Here is a 27,090-nt window from a genome sequence, read left to right as displayed (position 1 = left end):
ACTATCAACCACAGCACCAGCCTCTTCTCAATGGACTGATGGCAATTGTGCAATTCCTTCCTCCCGTTATGCTCTATCTCAAGAATCGTTCTTCTTCGCTGCTTTAGGTTCATTCACCCCTTTTTCTGCCGACCATCGTCCAATGTTGGCAAGAGACATGAAGAAGACTCCTCAAACGAAGATGAAATCATCAGAAGCTCAGTCACCGTAACGGAATTTTTTGTCTACAAGAAGCTGAAAATATTCCATATCGCCAAATGCGAAAATAAGAGTAAAATAAAACAGATTGAATTTCAATGAATTCCATCGATTCCATCAGCCCAATCTGCCCACGTGCTCCCGTCCGTTACTTTCTTCAATTTTTGAATTTGACTGTCAGACAGTCAAATTTTGGAGGGAAGCAGAGAAAGTACCGAAATCCAGACGGCGCTGCAGTCAAACTTTTGTTTTTCTCACGTGTGCGAAGAGTGTTTTTAGTGTTTACATCCGCGAAAATTCGCATTTTTCCGCAAAATATTAGTGATAAAATGGTGTGTTATGCATTAATGGACACTTCAAATGTAAATCTATTGCATGAGACATTGAATGATAGTGAAATGATGGACAATTCGTGTGAATTTGAAGATTTGCAGATACGTCAAATAGCCGGGGGAAATATCACAGATTTCCCCCAAATTTTCTCACAGGATGGCGAGTAAGTATCCTCAAGCAATATCCCTAATTCCCCTTCATCACTTCCCATGCAAATTTACCCAAAAATCCTGCAAAATCAGCTTCTGTTCAGAGTACATAACCTCACTTTCTTTCCGGAAGGAACATCCTCCTTGTTTGGAATAACACGGTGAAAGTGTTCAATGTTACGACTGGCGAATGGGTCAGGGACCTAGAAAAGACTGAGGCAGATCTCGTGGGAATTGAATTTGATACCACAAATCCCAAATTGCTGATTGGATGCACGACAAATGGCGAGATCATTACCTGGAAGTGGAAGTCCGGAGTGAAACATCAGAAAACTGTAAGAAATCCCAAATATTCTCAGTCAAAGCCCCAAATAAATTGATAAATTTCCTCTCCAGAAATTAAACATCCCTCAACTGAACTTCTGCATCAAGTCCTTCAACATGTTTGAGGGACTCGAAGGGCATCTGGAAGCTGTGATTGTCTACTTCTACGACATGAACTCCAAGATCAAGCTCGATGTTTTCCGGCTGGCAGACGGAGAGAGCCTCAATGGCTTCCCGGGGAAATTTAATCAGCTCTCGTAAGTTTTATTTTTTGATTTTTATTTCAAATTAAAGATATAATTATTTATCGATTCATAACCGATTTACTTGCCAAAGGACATGTACAATCTCTGAAGACTAGTCCTTCCCGCGAAAATAATTGCTGAATGTACTTACAAATTACAGATTGCAATAAAATGATAGTCGATAAAAAAATAACCGATTCATTACCGGTTCTCAACCGGTTTATAAATAATTCAAAAAATTGCCCAAAATACACTTTAGGAGTAATATATTTGACTTTCGAATAAAAAATTAATTTTTCGGGATAAATCGGTTCATTACCGGTTTAGAACCGATTGAAATCGATTCACGCCTGTCATGAATTCCAAGACCTTTCTAGCAAGCCCAAAATATGATACCATTTGGATGAGAAATACGCTCCCTAGAGCCCTTTTAACCTTTGACCTTGAAAAACCGTTTTTAGGAATGATTCACCAGGAATTTTCTATAATAGATGAAATTTCAACCTATGAAATCTCTAAAAAAATATTGTTGTGACACGAAATTATCGCAGAATTTCCCTAAAGACGTTACCTAAAGTTCTGTCGTTCTTTTACGCTTAAGGCTAAAATTCATGCGAGCAACCGATATATCAGCGAATGACAATTTGGTGCGTTGGAGGCGAAACAATAAACTGAGTGAATCTCGGAACAAGCGCATCTGGTTTCCTCTGGCTCGTCCTTATTTTTCTCATCTTTCCCTTGCCTTAGCTACTAGTTCTAGAGCATTCTGTAGTACAGCTTCATGCCTAAAGCGGTCTTCAGACTAGAGGTTTAGCCCAGTTTCCGAAGGTCTCAAAATTCTAAACACCGAACAATTTTATTTTTTTTTAGAACATAATAGGTTACTTATCGTTAATAATCCAGTCCCAAGTTAAATTTTTCCAAAAAGTCGTGATTGTTAAGAAATTAAAGCAGTTAAGCCATATGACTAAGTCTTAAGCCCAAAATAGACACAGGGATCGGCTTATGGCATCTACACACTAGTCGAAATTTCTTTGAAAAATGCCTTTTTAAAGAAAATTTCACCTATCCTCCCTATAGCCAACGGCCGCAGCGATTCCATTGGATTTCCAGCAGCTTTTTCTGCCATGTCCGCTAATTTTACCGCTAAAAATCCGCGTGGAATTCCTTGGATTTTACCGCTCAAAATTCGCGTAAGCTTCCGAGATGGAATTTGACGCTAAATTTCTTCGTATTCCATGGACGTTTGCGGAACTCTGTATAGGACCGTTTAATAAAAAATGTCCGCGATTTTCCATTGACTTTTCTCTGACGAATCTACGGCTTTTCCTATGAATTATTAGCGTATAATCGGCAGACAGCTCTTTAAAAATTCGGAAAAATCCTGTTTATTTCCACGAAATTCTCCGTGGAAATTTCCATGCAACGGCCTTAGAGGCTTCCGTGGTTTAATATTACGGAATTCCACGACCTTTCCAGTGGATTTTTAAATATATTTTTCTTCAAAATAATTCCAGAAATTGATTAAAAATTTCGTGGAACGTTCATAGAGAATTTTCCGAAAAAAAAACATCCACAAGTATGGACGATCAGTACTAATTGTCAGCTTAGAACTTGGAGAGTGTTCATCTATCAGACGAACACTCAATTGTTCTACTTTTGAATTAAAAATATTGCTACCATATCGTTCATTTGAGGATGTCTTGCTCGCAAGAATTATAGCGTTAGGGCGAAAAATAATTGCAGAATTCTCGCGCTTACTTCCATGGAGTCTTGGTCGGAAAGATATCAGAAAATAGACTTGGAATATTCAAAGGAAATTTTGAATCAATTTCCAGGGAATGCTCTCAGATATGTTGCAAGAAAATTCCTCGGACTTTTTTTTCTAGGAAATCCACGCGAAAAAAAGCTGATAACTCCGCAGAATTCCAAGCGGAATATTAGCGTTTATTTCCACGAAAACTCTCGCGGACAAATAGAAGATAAATTCCAGGGAATTTTCTGTTACTGTAAAACTTTGCGGCCGATCGGCTACAGGCGCTACAGGGTTTGTAGGCAGAAACGTCAGAATTTTTTTTAAAAAAGGCAATTTTTGACGAAAATTGCCTTTGGATGTAGCCCAAGAAGATGTCCCTTCAACATCAAGGAACACTTTTGGAGCACAATTACTCTACTTCGCAATCTCCCATACCCTGGTTATAGCAAATAAATGGTAGTGTTTGAAATGGAATCTTGCTGCTGACCTAGTCCCTAGTCTCTTCCTTCCTCTCTGAACATCACAGAAAGTACCATTCACAACAACATCCAAAACTTACAAAAAAATCCCAAGACGCGTTTTCGAGCAATCCAAAAAAAAAAACATAGTTTTGACCGTAATATCAGTGCAAACCGATTTAACTATTTTTAAAACATAACTAACAATTACAGCGCACAACTTAAAGCGAATGACTTACAAAGAATATCTCAATAGGGTCATTTTTTAAATAATCCCAACAAACTGGTTTTGGAAAGGATGTAGGGAAGTGTAGGAAAAATGAGAAGATATGACAATATTTTTGGCTAATCGAAAACTGCCTAATTCTTCCAAGGCGAGAATTATTTAACACGAACGGACGAACAAATGAACCTTTCGACATCTATTAACAATAAATTGAATTTCATATTTAAAAATAATTATCGTTGCATAAGCAATTAAAATCAGTTCAGCCTTTTCAGAACTTGCAAAACCTTTTTAACGACGACTAATTATCCCAAATTGATTAAGAAATACTTATTGAAAAATTAAATGGTTTTTGAAATGATTTAAGGGAATTTTTATAGAGATTAAATGTCCACCAAGGCAACTTCTAGAATTATATAATTGTTGATTTATTTTCAATCCCTCCAATAGGGTCGCAGGTTTATATCATCTGTGTTAGCCATTCATGCTTCTTTCTTTTTCGGTACTTTTTTTCGAGACATTTCCTAAGCAATATTCTGAGCTTGCTTAATTTACCTTTCCCTAGATCTTCTCAGACGTCAACTTCCTTCATACTTGTTTCTAGATAACGTAAAAAAAACTTTGAGAAAAAGAAGGTCATGTGAATGAAGTGAATGTCGTCCCTTAGGGGTATCTGGAAGAATCCAAGTGATTATTTCTAACCGTTTGCCCCTTAGCTGTGGTAATAAGCGTGCGGATGGTATCACATTTTGGATTCGTCTTGTTGAGGTTTCCGAACGATCCAAAATCACTATCTCTAACCTTTTACCCCTTTAGCTCTGTTAATAATCGCGTGGACGGTATCATATTTATTTGGGATGTCTTTTACTAGGTCTAACGTATTGCCAATGTAATAACCTATGTAATAACTAGTAATAACCTTTCGAAGAGACAAAGCCACTTCAAAGCCAAGCCAAACCTATTTGAAAATCAATCGTGTAAGTTCATATATTCACTGTTTTATCGCTGACCTTGACACTTCAATCGTCAATAACGTCTGCAACAGTCCGTAAAGTCTGCTAGAAATTTTTTACTGAACATGAGGATATATGATCATCCGTCTGTTATAAAATCTGAAACTTAAACGGGGTAGAATAGCTTCTTAGTCTCCCGGGACCTAGTAAACATATTACATATTTAGGTGGTTGCAATTTCCTTTTAAGAAACCAGGCCACTCTTACTAACGTCCTCTAGTGCTGACGATTCTCTCTCTGATGCATACATTCAACGCTCTAGGTTGACATAATTCCATGACGTAAATCGCATGTTCTTTGTACGTAGCATCAATCGTTGCCGTAAAGTTCGTCCTATCTTGCTCTTATGGAGAGATGTCGTAAGACACTTTGTTAATATTGCTTTGCCTAATATTGTTTAAAAGGGCCATATCTTGTGGTCGTTAGCAACAGACTCGTGACTTCCCATTAGAGTTTACCAGCATCTACGGTACGCTTACGTAACTGATCTTGAAGCATTTCTTATAATTGTTTATCAAGATCAAACATCAATCAGCTTCGGAAAGGTTGTTCCTTAACGGTTTCCGATGAGTTTGATATTACTCCTTTACTTAAAATGTAGTTGCATTACTGTGCAAATATTAAATGTGTAACAAAATGTTAAGGGCCTAGTTAGAACTCATAAGTTTAAGTATTCCTTCTTGAGTGTCACACTACAAATTTACTAGAATGGGAATGTTCATCTTGATCACTCGTTTTTATTGGTTTTCAGGACACAACATCCCTTCAAAGTGTCCTTGAGTAACAGTCAAAAGATCTTTGCTGTGATTCAGCGACATGTTGTCAACATTGGCAATCTGTCAACGGGAAAGCGGCGTTTTCACTTCAATCCCGATTATGCCTTCTTCACCACAGTTGCCATACACCCAACTGCTCCAGTTATCGCCACTGGGGATAACCATGGTAAGGTGATTCTGTGGAGGAATACCGATGACCGAGTGCCAGTGACTACGCGTTATCACTGGCATTCGGGTCCGGTAAAGTGTCTAGCGTTCACAGAATCTGGAACGCATTTCTTTTCGGGTGGCATTGAGTATGTGCTGGTGAAGTGGACACATAATCATCCGGAGCAGAAGAATTTTCTGCCTCGGATGAGGGGTTCTCCGGTACATATATCGGTAGGACCGCAAAATCAGCAAATTGCTGTAGCGTTGAATGACAATGGCATTCAACTGCTTGATGGGAATTTGAATCTGCGAGCGTTGATTCAGAATTTTTCCCATGTGGCCAGAGACAATACGGAAGAGTTACCCTTTCCGGCTGGATTAACTATCAATCCCCGGAATAATAGTATTGTTCTCAATGGTCGTGTAGGGTATTTGCAGTTTTTCTCTCCGCAGACGGGGAGTTTTCTGTATGATATTGATGTGACGGGAGAGAATCAATTGGCACCTGAGCCAATGAGTATTATTTATAATACTAGAGTGACGAAAGTGGCTTTGTGCCTAGACTGGATGGCTACAGCTGAGTGCTGGGATGATCATGAGAATTTTGCTCAGGTTAGGCTCAAATTTTGGGCGTTTAGTAGAGAGAAGCAACTTTTTGAGTTGAATACAAATATCCAATGGCCTCATGAGAAAGCTATTACAGCCTTGGAATTTTCAGGGATTTACTCTGAAGATCGAGTTGTATGCGCTTCCGCTGGCGGAGATAATTACCTAATGACATGGGTTTGTGAAGGTGCCCAAGGAACTAATCCTAGGTGGGTTAGTTCCGGAAGGGTGAGTTACAAAAACTACCCGATTAGGGGGTTAGCTTTTTCCCAAGATGGTTCCCTCTTAGCTGGTGGATTTGGGAATATTTGTGTGGTTTACACAACTGATGAGCTAGTCATCAAGGCGATCTTTAGTGCTCCATCGGGCTTAGATGGAGCAGTCGCCAAGGTTTCTATTTACACTCCAAAAGTTCAATTGGATGCAAATGGAGATGCAAAACCTAAAAAGAAGTTCAAAAAAGCTGATGATCAGCAAAGCAAAGCTATCAAATTAATTCAATCCTTCTTGGACAAGAGTTCAAATGATCTCGTTAAGTTTGTCAAAAATGACTCAACCATTCGTGAAACTTCGAAATCGCTCAAGAAATCATCACAAATTGAGGATGAAGATCTCTTTTATAAGATCATGACCCTGAATGATCTAAATCTTGACCAAAAACTCGAAGTTTTGCGTCAATTGGAGATCTATTGCAAAGTTGGCAATTCATCTAAAGAGAAATTGAGGGAGTTCTTTGAAAAGTCTCAGACTCTCTCTGCTAATTTGGACATTCTAACAGAACAATGTGCTGCCCTCTTGGGTGAAAATTGCAAATACTCCAAGAATTCGTATCTGTGGAATTTGAAAAAGCGTAGACAGTTCTATCATAAGTCCAAACGCATTAGCAATACAAAGTTGTCGAAGATTTTTTTCGGAAGTGCTCAAACGAAGTTCCTTGAGAATGGAAATAGAGATTGTGAAGAGTCAGAAAATGAGGAGAGTCCGTCAGAGGAGCTTCCCCTGACTGAACTTGCAGAAATAGAGCATGTGGCTTTCTCAACGGGAGAACATGCGCATTTGTTGATTGTTTCCACGAAAAATCGGGTGCTGATCTGGAATTTGCTGACACTCAAACTCAAGAGTATCCTGAGAGTTGCAGCAGTTTCCCTCAAAGTAGATCCAATCACGGGATTATTTGCTGTTATCACCAAGCATAATAATTGTAAGTATCCTTTTTTAAAGTTTTCAATATCTCTCAAGGGTCTCCGGCAATGCAAATGCTCATGCATAATTAACGATGATGTCTTACCTTTCCCTTTCAGTGTACATTTTTTTCCCAAACACCCCTATTCCCCTCTATCACCGCCGCGATTTGCCAAATATTTACGATGCCGTTTGGATTCCAAGGCAAGATCCCAAAGCAACGTCACTTAGCCTCGATTGGCAGGCAAATTCTCAGCTGTTCTTCCTCACTGACAAGCAGGAACTTGTGTCCTTGGTATCGCGGAATGACGACGATGGTTTGACGCCGATGGTGACCTTCCTGAGCGAAGCCAACACCGTAAACAACTACACGCCCTTTGGGGCCATGATTGCCAAGCAAATGCAACAGAAAGTGCGATCCGGAACTGGGAATACTGCTCTGCCAATTGGAATTCTCGGGAAGTCCAACGTAAACGAGGTAAGTGTATATTTTTTACTTTTCGAACTCAGGAAAATGTCTTTGGAAATATTTAACATTTTGACCTAAGCGAATGAAAAGTTTAGAGGAAAATTTTTTTTGGAGGTTTGTCTTAAGTTGTAAACAGGTGTATGCACTTACGGTTCTTTTTGGTGCCAATAAGCTAATGAGAACGATTGATCGACACAGTTCAGCTGATCAGAACGATTGATCGACGGTGATCAGCTGATCAGAGAGATTGATAGACGTCAATCAGCTGACCAGAACGATTGATCGTCGTCAGTCAAATTATCAGAACGATTTATCACCGCACGGTAATCAGCTGATTAGAATGCTTGATTGAAACTTATCAGCTGACCAGAACTATTGATAGACGCAGGTCAACCGATCAGAACGATTGATAGACGCATGTTAACTAACCAGAACGATTGATCGACGCTGGTCAACCGATCAGAATGATTGATTGACGCCGGTCAACCGATCAGAACGACTGATAGACGTCGGTCAACTGATCAAAACGATTGATAGACGCAGGTTACCTAACCAGATCGGTTGATCGACGCCGGTCAACCGATCAGAACGATTGATCGACGCCGGTCAACAGATCAGAATGATTGATCGACGCCGGTCAACCTATCAGAATGATTGATAGACGCCGGTAAACTGAACAGAACTATTGAGCAACGCCGGTCAACTGAACAGAACGATTGATAGACGCCGGTCAAACGATCAGAACGATTGATAGACACCGGTCAATTGATCAGAACGATTGATAGACGCAGGTTAACTAACCAGAACAATTGATAGACGCCGGTAAACCGATCACGACGATTGATCGACGCCGGTCAACCGATCAGAACGATTGATAGACGCCGGTCAACCGATCAGAACGCTTGATAGACGCAGGTTAACTAACCAGAGCGATTGATCGACGCCGGTCAACTGATCAGAACGATTAATAGACAGAGTTCAACTGATTGGAACGATTGATAGACGCCGGTCAACTGATCAGAACGATTGATAGCCGCTTGTTAAATGATCAGAACGATTCATCGTCGCCGATCAACTGATCCGAATGATTGATAGCCGCTTGTTAAATGATCAGAACGATTCATCGTCGCCGATCAACTGATCCGAATGATTGATAGCCGCTTGTTAAATGATCAGAACGATTCATCGTCGCCGGTCAACTAATCAGAATGATTGATAGATGCCGGTCAACTGATCAGAACGATTGATAGACACCGGTTAACTGATCAGAACGATTGATAGATTCCGGTTAACTAACCAGAACGAATGCTCGACGACGTTCAACAGACCAGAATGATTGATAGACACCGGTCAACTGATTAGAACGATTGATGGACGCAGGTTAAATGAACAGAACTTTTCATTGTCGCCGATCTACTGATCCGAATGATTGATCGACACTGGTCAACTGATCGGTACGATTGATTGACGTTGATCAGCTGATTAGAACGATTGATTGGTACTTATCAGCTGTTAAGAACTATCGATAGATGCCAGTTAACAGAACGATTGATAGACACCGGTTAACCGATCAGAACGATTCGTCGACACAGGTCAGCTGATCAAAGCGATTGTCGATCAGCTGATAAGAGGGATTCGTCGATATTGATCAGTCGATCATGGAGACTGAACGCTTCGATCAGCTTATCAAGGCGATTGATCAGCGCTGAAAATCTGATCAGAGATTGATCGATTTGAATCAGTCGATCTGCCATTGTACCGTCGACGCTCTGATTATATTTGTTCATTTTGTGGTTTGATCGATTTTCGGTTTTTAGGTATCGGACTATACGCTAAACGATGAAGGATATCAATTTCCAATCTTCAGTAAACATCCTCCGAATTAATATCCTGTATGCGTACAATTTCTGTCGCATGGATTTCGAAACGTTGTACTTTCGTTACTTACCCTTTAGAAGTCTGGTTCTCTAAAATTCCAAGAACCTCCTTGGTAAAAAAAAATAAGGAAATGAAATTTTTCGGTGAATACAAACTTTTCGGTGTTATTGTTGGATAAATATTTTATTTATGTCTCTAGTAATCTCTGGTGGCTACATAAGAAATTCTATACAATAAAACATGTAGATAGATTCAGGACATTTTCTTTCGATTATGTGGTGGGACAAATTTTACAATTTAAAGATGTTTATTTTTTTTAAGTTTTAACTTTTACATTGATGCTTTGATTTTGTTTTTTTTTATTTTTTTTTACAAGTGATTAAGAATAGTTTGTGAAGCATCGCAAAAAATATTTCTCTTTAATTTTTTTTCCAACATTTGAGTCCACTGTCCCCTTTTTTAAAAAGTTAAATACAAAAATTATTAAATATATTAGATAAATGATTAAAAAATATTCATGGGTAAAAAATATTTAAAAAAAAAAACAAGTGGAACGGAATTTATTCTTCATTTTTCTCAATATTCTCAAAGTCTCCAAAAAAAAGCTGTGGAGAAATTGTGAGAAACTAAATTCGTCATTTGTTTAAAAGATTACTTTAAAAAACTAAGATATTTTTTAAAAATAGTATCACAAAAAATAACCCTAAAATGGTGCTCTGAAAAGTATTTCTATGGTTAACTAGAAAAAAAAATTATCCATGTGTTTGATGAATGGTAAATAATTGTTGAGTTTTCGGATGTCGAAAGTATTTTCATTCAATTGGCTTTCTAAACATCGGAACTCGGTAGTTGCGGCATCGTCGCATCAGATGGATATCGTGCTTGAAGTAGCGCAAACAGTGCCATTGTGGAATTTCCATCATGGTTTGTGTCATTTGCTGCAAAGGATGGGGAAAAAAGGAGAACAATTAACAAACTTTCAGGTGAAACTTGAACAAAAATGGAAAAACAATTCTATGAAAATATTGAAAGTACTGAAAATACTTCATCTATTTTTTCCTTTTCGTCTATTTATACGGCTTCACCCTGAAGGAATATTTTTAAATGATCGTATTCTAAAGAGGAATGAGAAAGCGATATGTATTTAATTATTATGATTTTTTATGCGACTAGAAACCAAACGGTTTCATTTATTGATATTTGCTTTTTACAGACCCCCCCATAAATTTACTCAGGGATTAGTCACTGCATTTATTTGAACGTGAATTTTTATTTCTTGAAATTTTGTAAAAAAGCTGCTGAAGCCACTAAAAATTAAACCTGACAAGTAAAATATTGAAATTTGGTCAGTAATGGCTCCGGTACACTTTTTAGATCAGGAAAATTTATTAAAATCAATATTCATAGCCCTTTCTTACAAGTTTTGCGTATGTTTATCCTACTCTTTCGCACTTTTCTGCTTCTTTTGAGCATCACACCAAATAAAAATTTAATTCAGTCCAATTTTGGGTCCGAAAGAAAGAGATATACTTATGCAAATCTTTTAAGAACGATAAGGATGTGAATTTTGATGTCATCAAATTTTACCAATTTAAAAGGTGTGGCGGAGGCATAAAGTAATAAATTCACTTCCAATGGCTCCGCCACAACTTTTAGATCAGGACAATTTAATGAAGTCTAAATTCGTATCTCTGTCTTTCTTACAAGTTTTGCGTATGTCTATCCTACTCTTTCGTACTCTTCTTCTTTTTCTCAACGTCACAACAATTTCAATTTAGCTCATTCGAATTTGGAGTTTGAGCTCGTCGGAACGGTCTTTTAATTCCCAATAAAACTGAATGTGTTCCAATCGGTTTTAAAGCGGTAAAGAACCGGTAATGAAGCGTAAATAGCCAGTTCACAACCGCTAACTAATTTTTATACGAAATTCAAATAAATTAGTGTAAATGTCCTAATTCAAAACCATTTCCAGACGCATTAATTTTGACAGATGATTCTACACATTAAGTTCATATTTTCTCCGAAGAGAATTACATAAATTTGCTCCTTGACTCTTCTAGAACATTACTGTTTTATGAAAATTCTTAAGATATAATTTGAAAATTTTACTGTAAAATGAAAACAAGTTTTTTTTTTGTGGGAATTCGCTCAGCTGACAACTCATTTTGGCATGCAAGTATAAAAAGAAAACTCAATGGATGGCGCTGTTCTTAAAAGGAACAGTCTAGGAAACTGTTCCCAATTTTTATTTTTAAATTTATCATCACAAACTCTGTTCATAACCAAAGTTTAACATAAAATCCTGAATAATCCCCTAGGTCTAGACTTTATGAAATGCACGATAAGTATTTAATTTTACGAACAAAGGAAAGAAAACTTTATTAGTCAACAACAGAAAATATCTCGAGGACAAACAAATATAATACTGTTCTTTTTTTTAACAAAATAAAATTAACAGAAAAGAGCTTCTTATTTATCTTATTATTCTCATGGGAAAATTTAGTTTTTCATTCATGTTTGTCTTCTACATCCTCCACATTATTTTCCACTTGCAAAAAGGAGTTTTTGCGCAACATGAAAATCATAATTCACATCATGAATTTCGTCGAGGTATTTCCAAAGTAAATTGTCCATTGGGAGAAACATTTTATTTACCTTTTCTATATCTCTTGGGGAAAACATCTCCTACCTTATCAAATGAACAGGAAGAAGAAAAATATATACTGTCAGAAACATTATTCAGGAAAATGAAGGCTCTGTATGTGGGAGTTGGATGTATCAAACAGGACAATCAAAATTGAAACAATGGGGAAGCCAAAGGTTATTTTTAAATCAGCAGTATTTTCTCAGTGTATCCCAAGAATAGTTGTAAGATAGTGCAGAAGGATGATTCGCAGAGCAAATTTATTTATTTATTTTTTTTACTGACTAAAATTGAAATTTTCACTGATCATTTTGAATTTATGGCTCCGGCAAACGTGGGAAAATTTCACGAGATCAAAATACATATCCCTTTCTTTATAACGTTTTCCCTCACTGTCCCCAACATCTCTATCAAAACCATGTTGTTTTTTGGTTTTTCTCAAAATTTTTCCAAGTTTTTTCAATAATTTTCAGATAAGTTTTAGAGGTTAGTCCAGGCGAACATTTCGTCTAAACTTATCTATGACCGGAAAATTCGCCATTTTGAATTGTTAAAGGTCAAAAATGGGCTCAGTCACTTTGATTAGCTCATTTTTTAACCGATTTGGTTAAGTTAGAATTTTTGGAAAGGTATTGAAATTTCGAACCCCATTGCATCGGTCTTCATCGGTAATGAATCGGTTAAGTACCGATCTTTGAACATTTTTTTGGATTTTTTTTTCTACTTGACCTTAAGTTTCTTGCATTGAGTGCATCAGACTTAATCGGTCATAAGTCAGTATAGTATCCGTAATTGATTTATCTTTTTCAAAAATATTTTTGTTTGTTCGAAAATTTGTGACAATGATATAGGCTATGATATCGATAATTTGTGACAATGATATCGACTTGTGGTCTTTGACGACCCCCCCCCCTTTAAATCAACATATCTAGGATAGTCTTTTTTCTTTCCCTCAACCCTTCCAGCCCCTCCAAAACATTGTTTTTTGCTTTCGGAATATTATCGTTCAGCTACTGAGAGAAAAAGAGGGTGTGATTAACATTTTTTCCTCAGAAATTTAACACTTTTTAGGTGTAAAAATATATCAACATTTTTTAATGTTAATTTTACACCTTATTAAGGGTAAAATTAACATGAAAAAGGATACCTTGAACCCCTAATACACCTAAAAGCATACTATTTACACCGATTTTGGATCAATACTGCAAGGTAAAATTAACATTTCCGGAATATTATTTTAACTTTTTCTGATTTCTCTCAGTGAGGATTGTGACTTTCGGAATTTTGATTAGGATTCTTACAGAAGCAGTTATATTGTCCACTTTTTTCAACTTGTGACACGTATAATGCCAAATGCTAAGAGTTGTCGTTTCCTGTCTTCAACGTCTTGGACAGTCGTATTTTCTTTCCCCCCACCCTCTTCCTCCCTCGCCGAAACCATGTTTTTTTTTAGTTTATTTCGAAAATGACTCCTAGATTTTTTTTTATTTTTAAATATGTTTTGGAAGTAGCCAATGCAAATATTTCGTCCTTAGACATCTATGTTCGAAAATCATTTCGATATCGAATTTTCGAAGACCAAAGTTTAACCATTTTGGAGGACTAATTTTTTAGACTTATTTGGTGAAATTTGAATTTTTTTTGAAAGGTCTTGAAATTTCCACCCCGACTGCATTATAAGGGCTTCAGACCTAAGGCTTAGCTGTCTGGCTTAACTCCTCTAATTCCTTATGAGGCCCGATTTTTTAGGAAATTCTTATTTAGAATTGGATATTAAGGGCAAATGATCCAATAGATTTTGAAAAATCAATAAAAATCGTTTGTTATTTAGATTTTTGAGACCTTCGGCAACTGGGCTAAACCTCCAGTCTGAAGCTGGCATTAGAGTTAATCGATAGGGGAGACTGGGGCAAAAAGTCACAAAACGGATATTTTATTTTTTTACAAGCTACTCGATCGCTTCAAAAAATATCTAATTAGCGCAGTTTTATAGGAAATTTACCGCTCTACAACTTTGTGAAAATAATTTTCCTCTATTTTGTAAGCAAATACGTTTATCGAGCAGATTTCTAAAAGGTAATTTTGTGACTATTCTCAAAAATGCTGGGGCAAATAGTACCAGACATTGGGTATTATCATATTTTGATTCGCTTCATTATGGGCTTCCGTAAATTTGAAAAAATATTGACAGGACATACATATTTTCATAGAAAATTTATTCATCTACACCTATGTAAAACACCGTTTTGTCTTCCAGAAAAGTGAGAAAACGAGAATAACACTTTTCAAGCTATTTTAGAAAAAAAACACACAAAAGACTGCAAACCGTTTGACCAATGCAAACAACAAGCAGCGAGACATGATAATGACGTTTCTTTTCACCGTGAGACATCAGAAATTGCTTCGCTTTTTTGTTACTTTTTGCTCTATACCTTTTGTTACTTTTTACCCCAAGTGGCCATTTTTAATAAAAGGATTTCTGGAGCAAAGAACTTTTGTGAAATTCTAAAATAGATAGCGGATTCGTATTCAAAGAATATCCAGGTAATTTGCGAAATTTTCACCAGTGCATCAAATTTAAAATAAGTAGGTAATAATTGTTATCTTCTTCAAGGAAAATATTTCAAAAATAGGGCTAAAAATTTCGATATTTTTTTATTTTCTAAATTCCTTGTTCGAATTCTAAGAAACTTACGACATTGAAGAAGACCTATGGAGGCTATCTATGGAAAAAATTTTAAGCCGCTATCTTTTTTATCTTGGAAGATATTGAATTTTGTAATTTTCGATTTGTTACTTTTTGCCCCAGTTTCCCATACTCAAAAAGAATCTAGCATGTTATACGTTTTTCTAGTTGTAACTCAAGTTAATATTTTTTTGCTTGTGCCATAATATTATTAACTTCCAAATTAATGATGGCCTTAAATTCCTTATATTGCGATCACAGGCTTATTCAAAAAAATCTTAAGACAAAAGTACTTTGAATCGGTAAAAATGCTTAAAATCACGAAAAGAAAACTATTTTATTGGAAAATGATTACACGATCAATGTACGAATTTTATCATAATATTATCATGTAATTACATAAATGTTTTTCCTTGTCTTAAAAACGTTACATTGATACACCAAAAGACTGATTTTAATTTCGAAAAAATCATAATAAAATCGTATAATATTATTAGTACCATAATAAAGGAAAAATTGACTATCGGAGTCAATTTGGGTCCAAGTTGACTCTATCTGAGTCCGTAGAATTGACTCTATTGGGGATTGACTTTATCGGGGGTTGACTCTATCGAGGTCTCACTGTAATTATTTTGTTTTAAAAATATCCGATTTCCAAAATCTTATTGAAATATTTCTTGATTAGAATAAAATGCCCAAAGAAATTCTATTTACTCAAAGCACATTTAAAAAAAAAAGATTATTTCATCCACTTCGTGAGCTTCGCCACGAATCAACAAGATTAGAGGGTGAAGCACAAAAAAAAGCCGGATGTGACTCAGTAAAAACTAATTTTCTCAACAAATCTATTTACACCAAGAGTCGTAATTCGTAATTTATATAAATTGCGCGTATTCATAATTTTTTGAGTACGATTGAAAAGAAAATTTGCCTATGTGCTGCAATTTCACTTGAGGCGAGCACATTTGTATCACTTTAGCGAGTTCTGGACAACACTCAAGCAACAGTGCTACTTACCACTTTAGGATTAGAAATAGGCCATCCAATTGTGGTGCTGATGGAGATGAAAGCGATCCAGAGAATGAAAATTAATCCAAATATTTTCATTTCTGGGAAGATTGACAATTTTTCTTCACCCAAACGTTGCTTTTTAATTCACTTTGCACTCAGTTTTATTTTTTCACTGATAAAAAATTGATCGATTTATGTTTTATTTATTTATATTTAATTCCTTCACTGCACTAACAAATGGTTTCTCAGTGAAATACTTATTCCGCTCAAAGTGTGATTGTAAATGGTCGAATGGGGAGCACAAATGGAATTGATGTGCTATTCTGTGGAGAGTCAAGTTGCAATTGATCATTGGAGTGTCTGAGGGATCCCTTTTATATTGTTAGTCTCATCTCGCTCATCCTCCTCTCTCGCAACTTGGCGTATTGTTGGAGGGAATTTTGCGTCAAGGTGGAGAGATGATTCTGGGAGGAGGGAAATATTGTACAATTCTCAAACATTATTCCAGACGGTGTTTCATTCCCTTCAAAGCAGAATGAAAGGGAGAATTTTCCAAAAAAAAAGAAAGAAAAATGAATTTACTGTCTTGTTAAATTTTGAATTTCTCTGACCTTTTCGCATGAATTATTCTCAAAAATACCAAAGGAAAGCAAGAGGTAAGCGTGCTCATGCTTATGGTAGTTGCGATTTCTTCATAATGATAATCAGTTTGTCACTCGCCCTAAAAGAAATTTTGGTTCAAATTGTTAAATGTTTCGACACAACGAAGTACAATTTCGTTTTAATGAGAGACTATGTAGTTTTCAGCGTCCGCCGCCGTCTTAGCTTTGGTGACCAACTTTAACTTTCAAATTCAAAACCGTTTTGAAATAGTTATTAGTCGTAGAAGGATATGTTGCGAACCCATTCATATCAAAGTCCAATTTGCAAATTTCCTTAATTGAAGAATCAGGGTTTTTCTTCAGAAGAAAAACCTGATTCTTTTAATTTGAAAGACGTATACTTTTCTGACGAATACTGGAAGAATTGAAGAGAGCATAAAATTTCCGTCAAATTCCAGAAGAAGAAAATCTCTTGGGAATATTTTCTTGCGAGTGGTTTACCGAAGGTTTGGAAGTCGATATCTCTCACTGTTTAGTCTCTAACAGTGTCTACACACTAGAAGCAATTTTCGTCAAAAATTGCCTTTTCTAAAAAAAATCTGACGTTTCTGCCTACAAGGATAAGGGAAATTTTCTTTAAAAAGGCATTTTTTAAGAAATTTCTACTAATGTGTAGAGGCCATAATATCTGAATAATCATATTGATAAAACCAAAACCAATTTAAAACAAAGAAAAAATCAATTATTGGTATTTTACCGATTCATTTCTGCTTAGGACTAGTTCAGTCATGATTGGAATTGCAAGACCTTTCAAATAAATCCAGTTCTGATAAAATCGATTAAGAAATAAACCACCGGGAGTATTTCACATATTTCATTAATAAATCATGGCTGCGACTTTTTGGTCAGTAAAAAATAAAATTTGGTCAGTAAAAAAAATGAATTTGGTCAGTAAAAAATCAAATGTGGTCAGTTAAAAATAAAATATGGTCAGTAAAAAATTAAATATGGCCAGTAAAAAACTTTTAAAAAAATCGGTAAAAAATAAAATTTAGTCAGTAAAAAATAAAATTTGGTCAGTATAAAATAAAATTTGGTCAGTAAAAGATCAAATTCGGTCGGAGAAAAGTCAAATTTGGTCGGTAAAAAGTCAAATTTGGTCAGTAAAAAATCAAATTTGGTCAGTGAAAAATCAAAATTGATGAGTAAAAAATGAAATTTTCTGTGCTTCGGAAAGTTATCAGTAGCACCTGTTTAAAAATTTAGGAAAGACGAAATGTGAAATACGAAATGGTAAAATACGAAATGTACTAAAATACGAATTTTCCACAATACGAAATGTGCAATACTTTTTATCCGGATATGCAAAGTTTTAGCTTTTATTGATTTCCTTTTAGTTTTTTATTGACTAAATTATTATTCGCTGATCATATTTAATTTTCCACTGATTAAATTTCACATTTTACTGATTAAAAAAAATTTACTGGCCAAATTTGACTTTTTACTAACCAAAATTAATTTTTTCCGATTTTTTTAGAAGTTTTTTACTGACCATATTTAATTTTTTACTGGACGTATTTGATTTTCTATTGACCAAAAAGATTTTGTCATAAATCATGTGTGATACCGGTTTGAAATAGTGTAAAGTAGGCCTGCAAGCAACGCTGATTACGCCTAAGAGTACTGTTATAGTAAACAATTCGTGATTGCTCTGAAGGACTTCTTAAGGAAAAATTTTGATCCGATAGAATGTAGAAGGAAATCAATTGATAAAATAACCTTTTGATTCTAACAGTTTTACTCCCTACTACAGTTATCTCTGTTTGAAACCGGAAAAACGTTAAATGAAACTTGCACATCAATGGCCAAAACGCTACCTGAATAAAGTCATTTTGATGTTTATTCGGTTTCCTACGGTTCTTGCTCACCCCTGCTCTACTACGTTTCGAATGGTGAACTTAACACCACAAGTTGTGATCCAAGTCCAAATGCAGTGTAGCCATTCCCGTCTATGTAAGTTTCCCTGCCACATTCGATGTAAAGATTTTCTAAGTATCTCATTGTTGATGAAAATGTCGTTTTTCTAAATTGACCTATATAATAATAATAATAATTTATTCAACTTCGCATAAGCCTCCGTTCCATGCGTCCCCCGCCGTCTCAGCGTTGGGAACCAGCCTCCGAAGCCAAACTGAATATTTTGAATTGTATACCTGATGAAAAGAATATTCGTCATTGAAACGTCTTAAGAGAATAAAACTGTGATAATTAAGAGGGATTCAGTTTTTTCGGACCATTTCCTGTTCAGCACAACGGCCTATACTTAAGGGAAGATTTACGGCACGCAGAACGGTGTGAGTGCCGTGTTCTAGTAAATTTTTAATCTAACCATATACTTCATGTGAGCAATACATACTTTCTACTATAAGTCCCTACATTCGGTAATAATCTTCCCGACTTAGAGTTCTATCCGGTTGAGGATTTTCCTTCACCTCTAAGGTATAATTAGAGCGAATTTTCCTAAAAACGCATTGAAAGTTCGAACTTTTAAACCGAAGAGTTACACAAAAGTGAGCAAGTTTATCAATAAGACATTTATTTTAATGAAATTGCAATTAAAACGTTCTGTCATCCTGAAATTCCACAAAACTACGCAAAAACTTAATTTTTTGCCGAAAACGTTTACACACTGTTGTTGACATTGTTGACGAGTGATCAAGAATACCGAACTTCGAAATGGCAGAAGAATCAGCGCCAAAGCGGCGAGAATGTGAACTTACACTTTAGGCTTCCGGTAGATTGTCGAATAGATTTAGCTTGGATTTGGAGTGGCTTTGGTTTATAATTTATTATTATTATTATTATTAGAATAATAGTTTAGTTAGCTACTTGCACTTCCTTTGCTGCCAGGTTATTTTTTTTTGAGAAGAGATATTTAACTCTTATACATACAGTAGACTCTCTCAAATTTGGGCATATGGGACCGAAATGTCAGCCGAATTAGACAGAAATTCGGGCGACAAATTTTTTGAAATGCAACGATTTTTTATTCATGTGCATATAGATATTGAGTTTACACACTCATATATAACGTAAATTGCATGAAAATCCCTCAATAATGCAAAATCACATCAAAACTAAGACAAACCATTGCAAATATAAGGATATTTGCTTCATTTTGATAATCATAATCGAACTTGAAAAATGACAACAAACTTTTTTTTAATGTTTTAAACGAATTAAAAAGTAGCCCGATCTTAAAAGAGCCGAATTATCGAGAATCTACTGTACATTTTTTAATACAAGCTCGATCAGAGGTGGTTGACCAATCTGTAGCATTTTTGCAGCTGGCGATTATCAAAGACTCGCATGTAGCAAAATATTTGGGAAGTTCATGACCTGACTAATCAACCCTTTTCTTGACTAAAACGTTTCAATTACCAACTATGCAGACAAAATTAAGAAATAATTAAAAAGTTTAAATGTTGCTTAATCACAATCCAAAGAAGGTAAATTGTTCGTGCTATTTTCTCACCAGAAAATTACTCCAAAAGAACTTCATACAAAGTTTGTATGAAGTATTAATGAATGAATTGAAACGTATAAGTTTGCAATTTCACTCATAAAGTTGTGTCTTATTTATAGAATGAAGCATTAGACATAGCTCTTCTCTCTTGCAAGAAGTGCATTTATTGAGTGACAACAGCTAAAGTCATATCTGAAATTTTCACGAAAGGAAATGTGTTGATAAAAGTTTTCAGAACTCTATTTTCAAGATGAGAAAGTTATCGATGTGATGATATTCCACGAGAGAATTCTTTATCAAAAAATCTCACTCCACTAATAGAAATAAAATCAATTATATTGTTAGTGTTGAGATAAGTTTTTGCTGGAGATTGCAAGATTTTAGCACCATATTTTACCCTTTACAATATCACTAAAATAACATTGGATGGGGTCATTAAAAAGTTTTACGCTTACGAATCAGGAGTTTATTCAACTAGAGCGGTGACGTTTTGCAAAATTTAATATTTCACTTAGCGCATAATTATATAATAAACTTATTGCAAATGCAAGGTAAAGTGGTTAGAGCTGATTTGGCTCTAAATATTTCGTGAAAAGCAATAGGGGAAACCTTTGCAGCTTCGTAATGTTGCAGCTTCATAAAAGTCGATTGGGAACAATTTGGAAATGTGCAAACCGACCATTTGCCTCTCAAATGACATAACTTCGAAATATAACTGGATTACCTGATGTTGGTTACGAGTATTTGACCATTTTAAGTAGCTTTTTCAAATGAGGCAACAAACTTTTGGCCGATGAAAAATGATCAAATTTTAGAAAAGAATTGTTTTTTATATGAAATAAAATTAATTATTTTTTGAAACACATAAAGCACACCTATGGATTACACGCAAATCATTTGCAAAAAGAAAGACTTTAAAAAAGTTATTTTTCCACCTGATTTCTCGAACATAGCTCTGTCAAGAAACTTTTGTCAAATACTGTACATACTAGGATTACATTAGGTGTGATTCTGAGAGAATCACACTTAATTGACTGTCCGAATGCAGTAAAAAACTGATTTTCCAAAGTCACAAAAATAAGTGTTAGAAAAATAGCATAACATTGATTTTAAAACGCATGATACATTCTACAAAAAATTAAAACAAGTAGATGAATGTTCCATATAAATACTGATGTGAAAATTTTTGTGTCCGGTGTAATGCTTACCCAAGACACTATTGGAGAATCAAAATCTACTTCTGTTTGGACTCAGCCACCCCAAAGCCGAGCCAAACCTATTCGAAAATCTCGGAAGCCTAAAGAGTAAATTCATTTACGTGCCGCTTTTGCGCTGATTGTTCTGCCATTTCGAATTTCGATATTCTTGACACTTCAATCGTCAACAATGTCAACAACAGTGTGCAAACGTTTGCTGCAAAAAGTGAATTTTTGGGTAGTTTTGTGGAATTTCAGGATGGCAGAACATTTGAATTCCAATTTTATTAAGATAAATGTCCATTTTATGAACTTGCTCGCTTTTGTGTAACTCCTCGGTTTAAACGTTCGAAATTCCAACGGATTTTTAGGTAAGTTCTCTCTGATATACCTTCGAATCGGTAAAAGAAAAACCTCAACCAGAGAGAGCTCTCAAATCGGGAATGTTATTACAGAACGAGAGGGATCAGTATCGACTTCTGTAATGAATTGATGCGGCTCATTCGACAGTTTTTTTTTTAAACTTGGAATATTACTTAAATAAGCCGCATGAGGGCTGACAAAAATTATTTTTCAAGTGGTTTAAGTCAGTTAAAAACTGGCTGAGATAAAAATTCTCCCCACAAAGTTACAATTACAATCTCTGCGATTTTTCTACGACCTTGTATTCTTTCTGAAAGTCTAATTTGGCGAACTTATTGAGATAACATCCATAGATTCAGATGGCTTTATTATCAATGAATTACTACACAATTTTGTGAAACTTGTAAATTTACATCTTTCTGAGCATTTTTCTCAAGGTCAGAAATATTCAGTTCCAGGCAATTTTTCATTGCTCGAACTTATTGGGTCAGCAATTGTTTTGTCCGCAGATGGGGAATAAAAATTCGAAGATCGATTTCGAACGCTAAAGAAAAGATACTTCTCGTTTTGTCCGCATAATGGTCGAAATACATACTCTTCGAATTTCGAAATGTCTTCAGTGTCAAAATCTTTCCGTACAGAAGTAGATCTTGAAAAATTCGAAAATCTCTGCTTAAGATGCGGTCAAGAGTTGAACTTTGGACCAAGGAAACACGGATTTTGACCTGGACTTATCCTCCTTTATTACTACACAAACGACGTTTCGGAACTTTATGGCTCCTTCCTCAGGTATGCAAGTAGGGGAAAGTACCCATGCTTGATACCATTGGAAGCTTCGTAATAACTAAATTTTTCCTATGTTTCTCAACAAATGTGACTCCGCAATATATTTTAAATACTAGCCATTTTCCCATAGTTTTTAAAATGTGGTTGCGATGTGTCACATGTATATTGTGAAACATAGAAAATTTAGTCATTACGAAGCTGCCCATGGTATCAAGCATGGGCACTTTCCCATAACTAGTGGGAAAAGGGTGGTCAATACAAATTTTCACTACACTGTATTCACAATTGGATTAGATGGACATCATGTCCAAAATTCGAAAATCTATTTGAAGATCCAAAAAATAGACTTTCTTACTTCTTAATACTTTCGCAAGGTGGCAAGAGTTACATCCTGTTCGAATTTCGAAGTTCTCAAATGTCAAAATGTGACAGTCTTCTCATTGTGTGAGAGAAAAAACAGAACAACGACGTTTTCTGTTCTTGCCCCAGTATTTAATCACTTCATAATCACTGAGTAACTCTTTTGCCAGTTTTTTAGTGTGATATTTGATAAATTTTCCCCACCTTGTTCGAAAATTTGGTATGAAAATTCGAAATTGAATTTGAATTCTTCGAACTTCAACGATTTTTTTATACAATAGAGTTCCATTTACCTTTCATCAAAGACACTATTCTTTCCATACAGAAGTAGATCTTGAAAAATTCGAAAATCTATTTGAAGATCCAAAAGAGACTTTCTTACTTCTGAATACTTTCGCAAGGTGGTGGAAGTTACATCCTGTTCGAATTTCGAAGTGCTCAAGTGTCAAAATGTGACGGTCTTCACATTGTTGTGAGGAAAAAAACTGAACAACGACGTTTACTGTTCTCGCCCCAGTATTTAATCACACCATAATCACTGAGTAACTCTTTTGCGAGCTTTTTAGTGTGATATTTGATAAATTTTCCCCATCGCGTTCGTTAATTTAGTATGCAAATTCGAAATTGAATTTGAATTCTTCGAATTTCAACGACTTTTTGTACAAATAGAGTTCCATTTACCTTTCATCCAAGACACTATTGGAGAATCAAAATCTACTTGTGATCGGGCTCATTGGAGAATCAAAATCTACTTCTGTTTGGGCCCAGTATCTCTTTCTGGCAAGTCAGTGTGGAAGCTCGGTCTATTTTTCTGTTTTTCAATTTATTTTTACACTTACAAGACACTTTACTTACAAGAGCCCCCTACAAAAGTTAACCTTAAGAACTATTAGCATAACCTTAATTTTTATCATACCATTCTTCCTTCTGAGATCATGCAAGCTCTACATAGTTTTTTTTGTACTTCTGTAAATGTTCTGGAGATTGTCAGGATGGGCACTTATTTTCCATATCCATGCGTTAATGATTTTAAACGGTTACTTTTAGTAACGCTTTTGAAGGGTTTTTGAAGGTCATATGGGTCATATCACAGCAAGTATCAAATGTTAATTGATTTCAATTCAGCTGAAAAAATTTGATTAGCACTTTTTGATCGAAAACTGCTGTCCGGACAGCATATTTCAGGTGATTGACTCAACAGGAATATATGCGGCAAATGATGCCTTTTTTCGGCTAAGTGTGTTCGCTGAGATGTAAAATCGTTCTCAAGTACGTATTTCTCAAACGATTTGGACAAGTTTGCATTCATTTGAAAGGTCTTGGATTCCCTGAAAAACTCTTTCCGGTTACAAACCTTTTACTTTCATATGAGATTCATTTAGTACTCACATACTTTAAGATTTCTTAACCAGTTGTGAATCGGTTTGAATCGGTTATGAACCGGTAAATTGGAAATATTGCACCGAAAGAAACCATAAAAAAGGCTTGTGTTAAATCTGTGAACAATCTTATAGCGTAACAAATGAAGCCAATCGAACATTCCGCGAAGCTTTGACGTTTTGGCGCCTCTTTTTTCTGATTGTTTTTCATTTTTCACGCACTAGCTTATCAACTCAATCCCCCATGCAATGGCTCCAGTGAGTTTACTGAGTAAGAGTTTCCTGAAATCGCTGCTGATAACGACGAAGAAAAAGGTGGAAAGTGACGAGAAGAGCGATAAACGATCACCGGTTGAGGATTCTAATATGCCGATAAGTGAGGCAGATGCTAAAATTGAGGAGAGAGTGGAAAAATTGAAAATCCGCGAAATGCGAAATAGCATGAAGGAGAAAGTGTCGCGAGGAAATGAGGTCAAGCGAGATGATAAATTGAATCAAATTGCCAAAAGTTGCGTGCAATTCAAAATGTAGAATATTGTTGTGAATTTTTAATCCGAAATAAAAATGACGATTGCAGAGCTATCAAGATGAACTCCTTTGACTGGGATCTCCGTGAGATGTTGTCTATTCTCTTGGCCAAATTGAATGCATCCGCAAGATGAGAGTGGGCAATAAATAATAGCGAAAATCCCTCGCGTTAACAACAGTCTTGTCACTGTTTCTTATCTCGCGTGTGCTCAGTGGAGCATCCAGGCCGCTGATGATGGGCTGAAGACAATTCAGGCGCGAGACGCTACCTCCTGCGTGGATTCCACTTGACGTCTCTGAAATACGACTCATTTGCAGCCGGTAATGAGGACAGAAAATTAAAATGAAAAATGGGATGAAGAAAAAATGTGGCGAGTTAAAAGGGCGGCGGGAAAGTTAAGGCAGAACAGTTTAAGGTAAGTGAGATTTTTTGTAACTACTTTTAAAATAAAAGAATACCATTTTTTAATACACAAGGCTAAGTGAAACCTTTCGAAATTTTAAAGTAGAAGTTCACGTGTTCGCCGCACCAGCGTTTTTTCGAAGTTTCATTTGTGAAAAGTGACAAGTGACAGTTTCTAGCATTTGTGATATTTTCTAAGTTTCTTTTTCGAGTCTAAAAATAAGGCCTACGCATATTTTTCCAACGCAGCTTACAAGTGTATACTCTGTAATAATATTGAATCCGTAAATCGTAAACTTCATCCGAAACATCTATTGTGAAGATTACTGCTTTATTGAACATTAATGCTTCACTTACAAGTGAAGTTTATAACATTTAAAAATCGGTTTCGAAAGCGAGAAAAAAAAACATTTTTTTACTGTTGTAGTCTGCATAATGGCCAAAATACTTCCAGAAGGGGAATTCTGTAACGCTCTGGCAATAACATATGACAAATTGAGTTCGAATCTTAGGAGAGCTTTTTCGAAAATGCGATTCTGTAGCCATGACATTGCCATTTCAGCTCACGTGGCATTGTCAGAAGTCACATATTTGAGATTTCTGGCAATTCAAATGACAATGAATTTTGTTAAACAAATCAACTAAGACGTACTGTAGTTTCATAAAATCATCAAGTAAAGGGACTTTATTAAAAAATCAATGAATTGCATTTTAGAACTCATGAGATATAACAAATAAAGCTCGATTGATATTGTCATTTTTCGAACTCACGCGTGAAAATGCCACGAAAATTACAGAATTCCCCTACAGTTCGAATTTCGAAATGTTTCGATTGTCAAAATGAATCTGTTTTTGCTTTTTTGTGCGAGAAATCAAAAAAGCAATACTTATTTTACTCTAATTCACTCCATAATCACATAGCAATACTTTTAACAGATTCTCAGTGCGATCTTTCATAAATTTGTCTCCACCTTATACGAAAATTTAATTCGAAAATAAGTTTGAATTTATCGAACATCAATGACATTTTGTGCAAATATGGTGTAATTTATCTTTTATCCAGGATATTATTTGTGAAGAAACTTCAGCTTTAAATGGGAGGTAAGTAAATTTTCGAAAATGGTATATAAATAAATCCAAGCTTCATATTCGAAGATCGACGAAAATTCTAACCTCAAAATTAAAAAGATGCATTTGAAATATCTTTCAATCGGGCGAAAAATTTTGTTGACAATTTTCACGTTTAATTATGAAGCTAATTTGCTCAAATTTGCTGTAGTTCTTCCTATTTTATCGTTATTCTTTAGAATTGAGCGCTTTTTGTAGAATTTACAAAGGCTTTGACACTCAAATCTATCGATAAACCGGATGACATTTTGCCCCAAATGCCCAATTGAGAGAGAGTCTACTATAGTTCACTTTTAAAGCTTATTTCAGCGATTCGAGATACTAATTGAGTAATTTTAATGCAATTTTTACTCTACAAAACTATACCAAAATTTAAAAAAATCATAAATACAGGTGAAAGTGCCCATGCTTCGTACGATCCCAAGCTTTGTAATAACTAAATTTTTCCCGTGTTTTTCAATAAATGTGGCTCATCGCACCCATATTTTAAAAATTTTAACGCGAAATTCTCGCAGAACATCCCCAGAGACGCAACCTAAAGTTCTATAGCGGAAAGGCAGGGAAAAATCAAGGAAATAAGACATTTTCGCTTATGAATAAAATTCATGCGAGCAACTGATATATCAACGATTGACAATGAGGGTTATTGGAGGCAGGGCGGAGCATTCTCATACATTTTGCGTAGAAAAGTGTGGTATATTTTTTCTTAAGTGAT

General features: G+C 35.5%; 1 protein-coding gene across 1 annotated transcript; it reads left to right on the top strand.

Moving 5' to 3' along the window:
- Window positions 1-442: 442 nt before the first annotated feature.
- Window positions 443-24,902, top strand: LOC129805935 (WD repeat-containing protein 75). Its single transcript, XM_055854217.1, has 6 exons — window positions 443-694; window positions 814-1,015; window positions 1,077-1,261; window positions 5,454-7,435; window positions 7,536-7,894; window positions 24,542-24,902. The coding sequence occupies exons 1-6, from the start codon at window positions 528-530 to the stop codon at window positions 24,845-24,847; spliced, it is 3,201 nt and encodes a 1,066-aa protein (XP_055710192.1). The 5' UTR covers window positions 443-527; the 3' UTR covers window positions 24,848-24,902.
- Window positions 24,903-27,090: the final 2,188 nt, after the last annotated feature.

The sequence above is a fragment of the Phlebotomus papatasi genome, chromosome 3, assembly GCF_024763615.1.
Source record: "Phlebotomus papatasi isolate M1 chromosome 3, Ppap_2.1, whole genome shotgun sequence".
NCBI classification, from domain to species: Eukaryota; Metazoa; Arthropoda; class Insecta; order Diptera; family Psychodidae; genus Phlebotomus; species Phlebotomus papatasi.
This window is presented reverse-complemented; position numbering and strand designations above follow the sequence as displayed.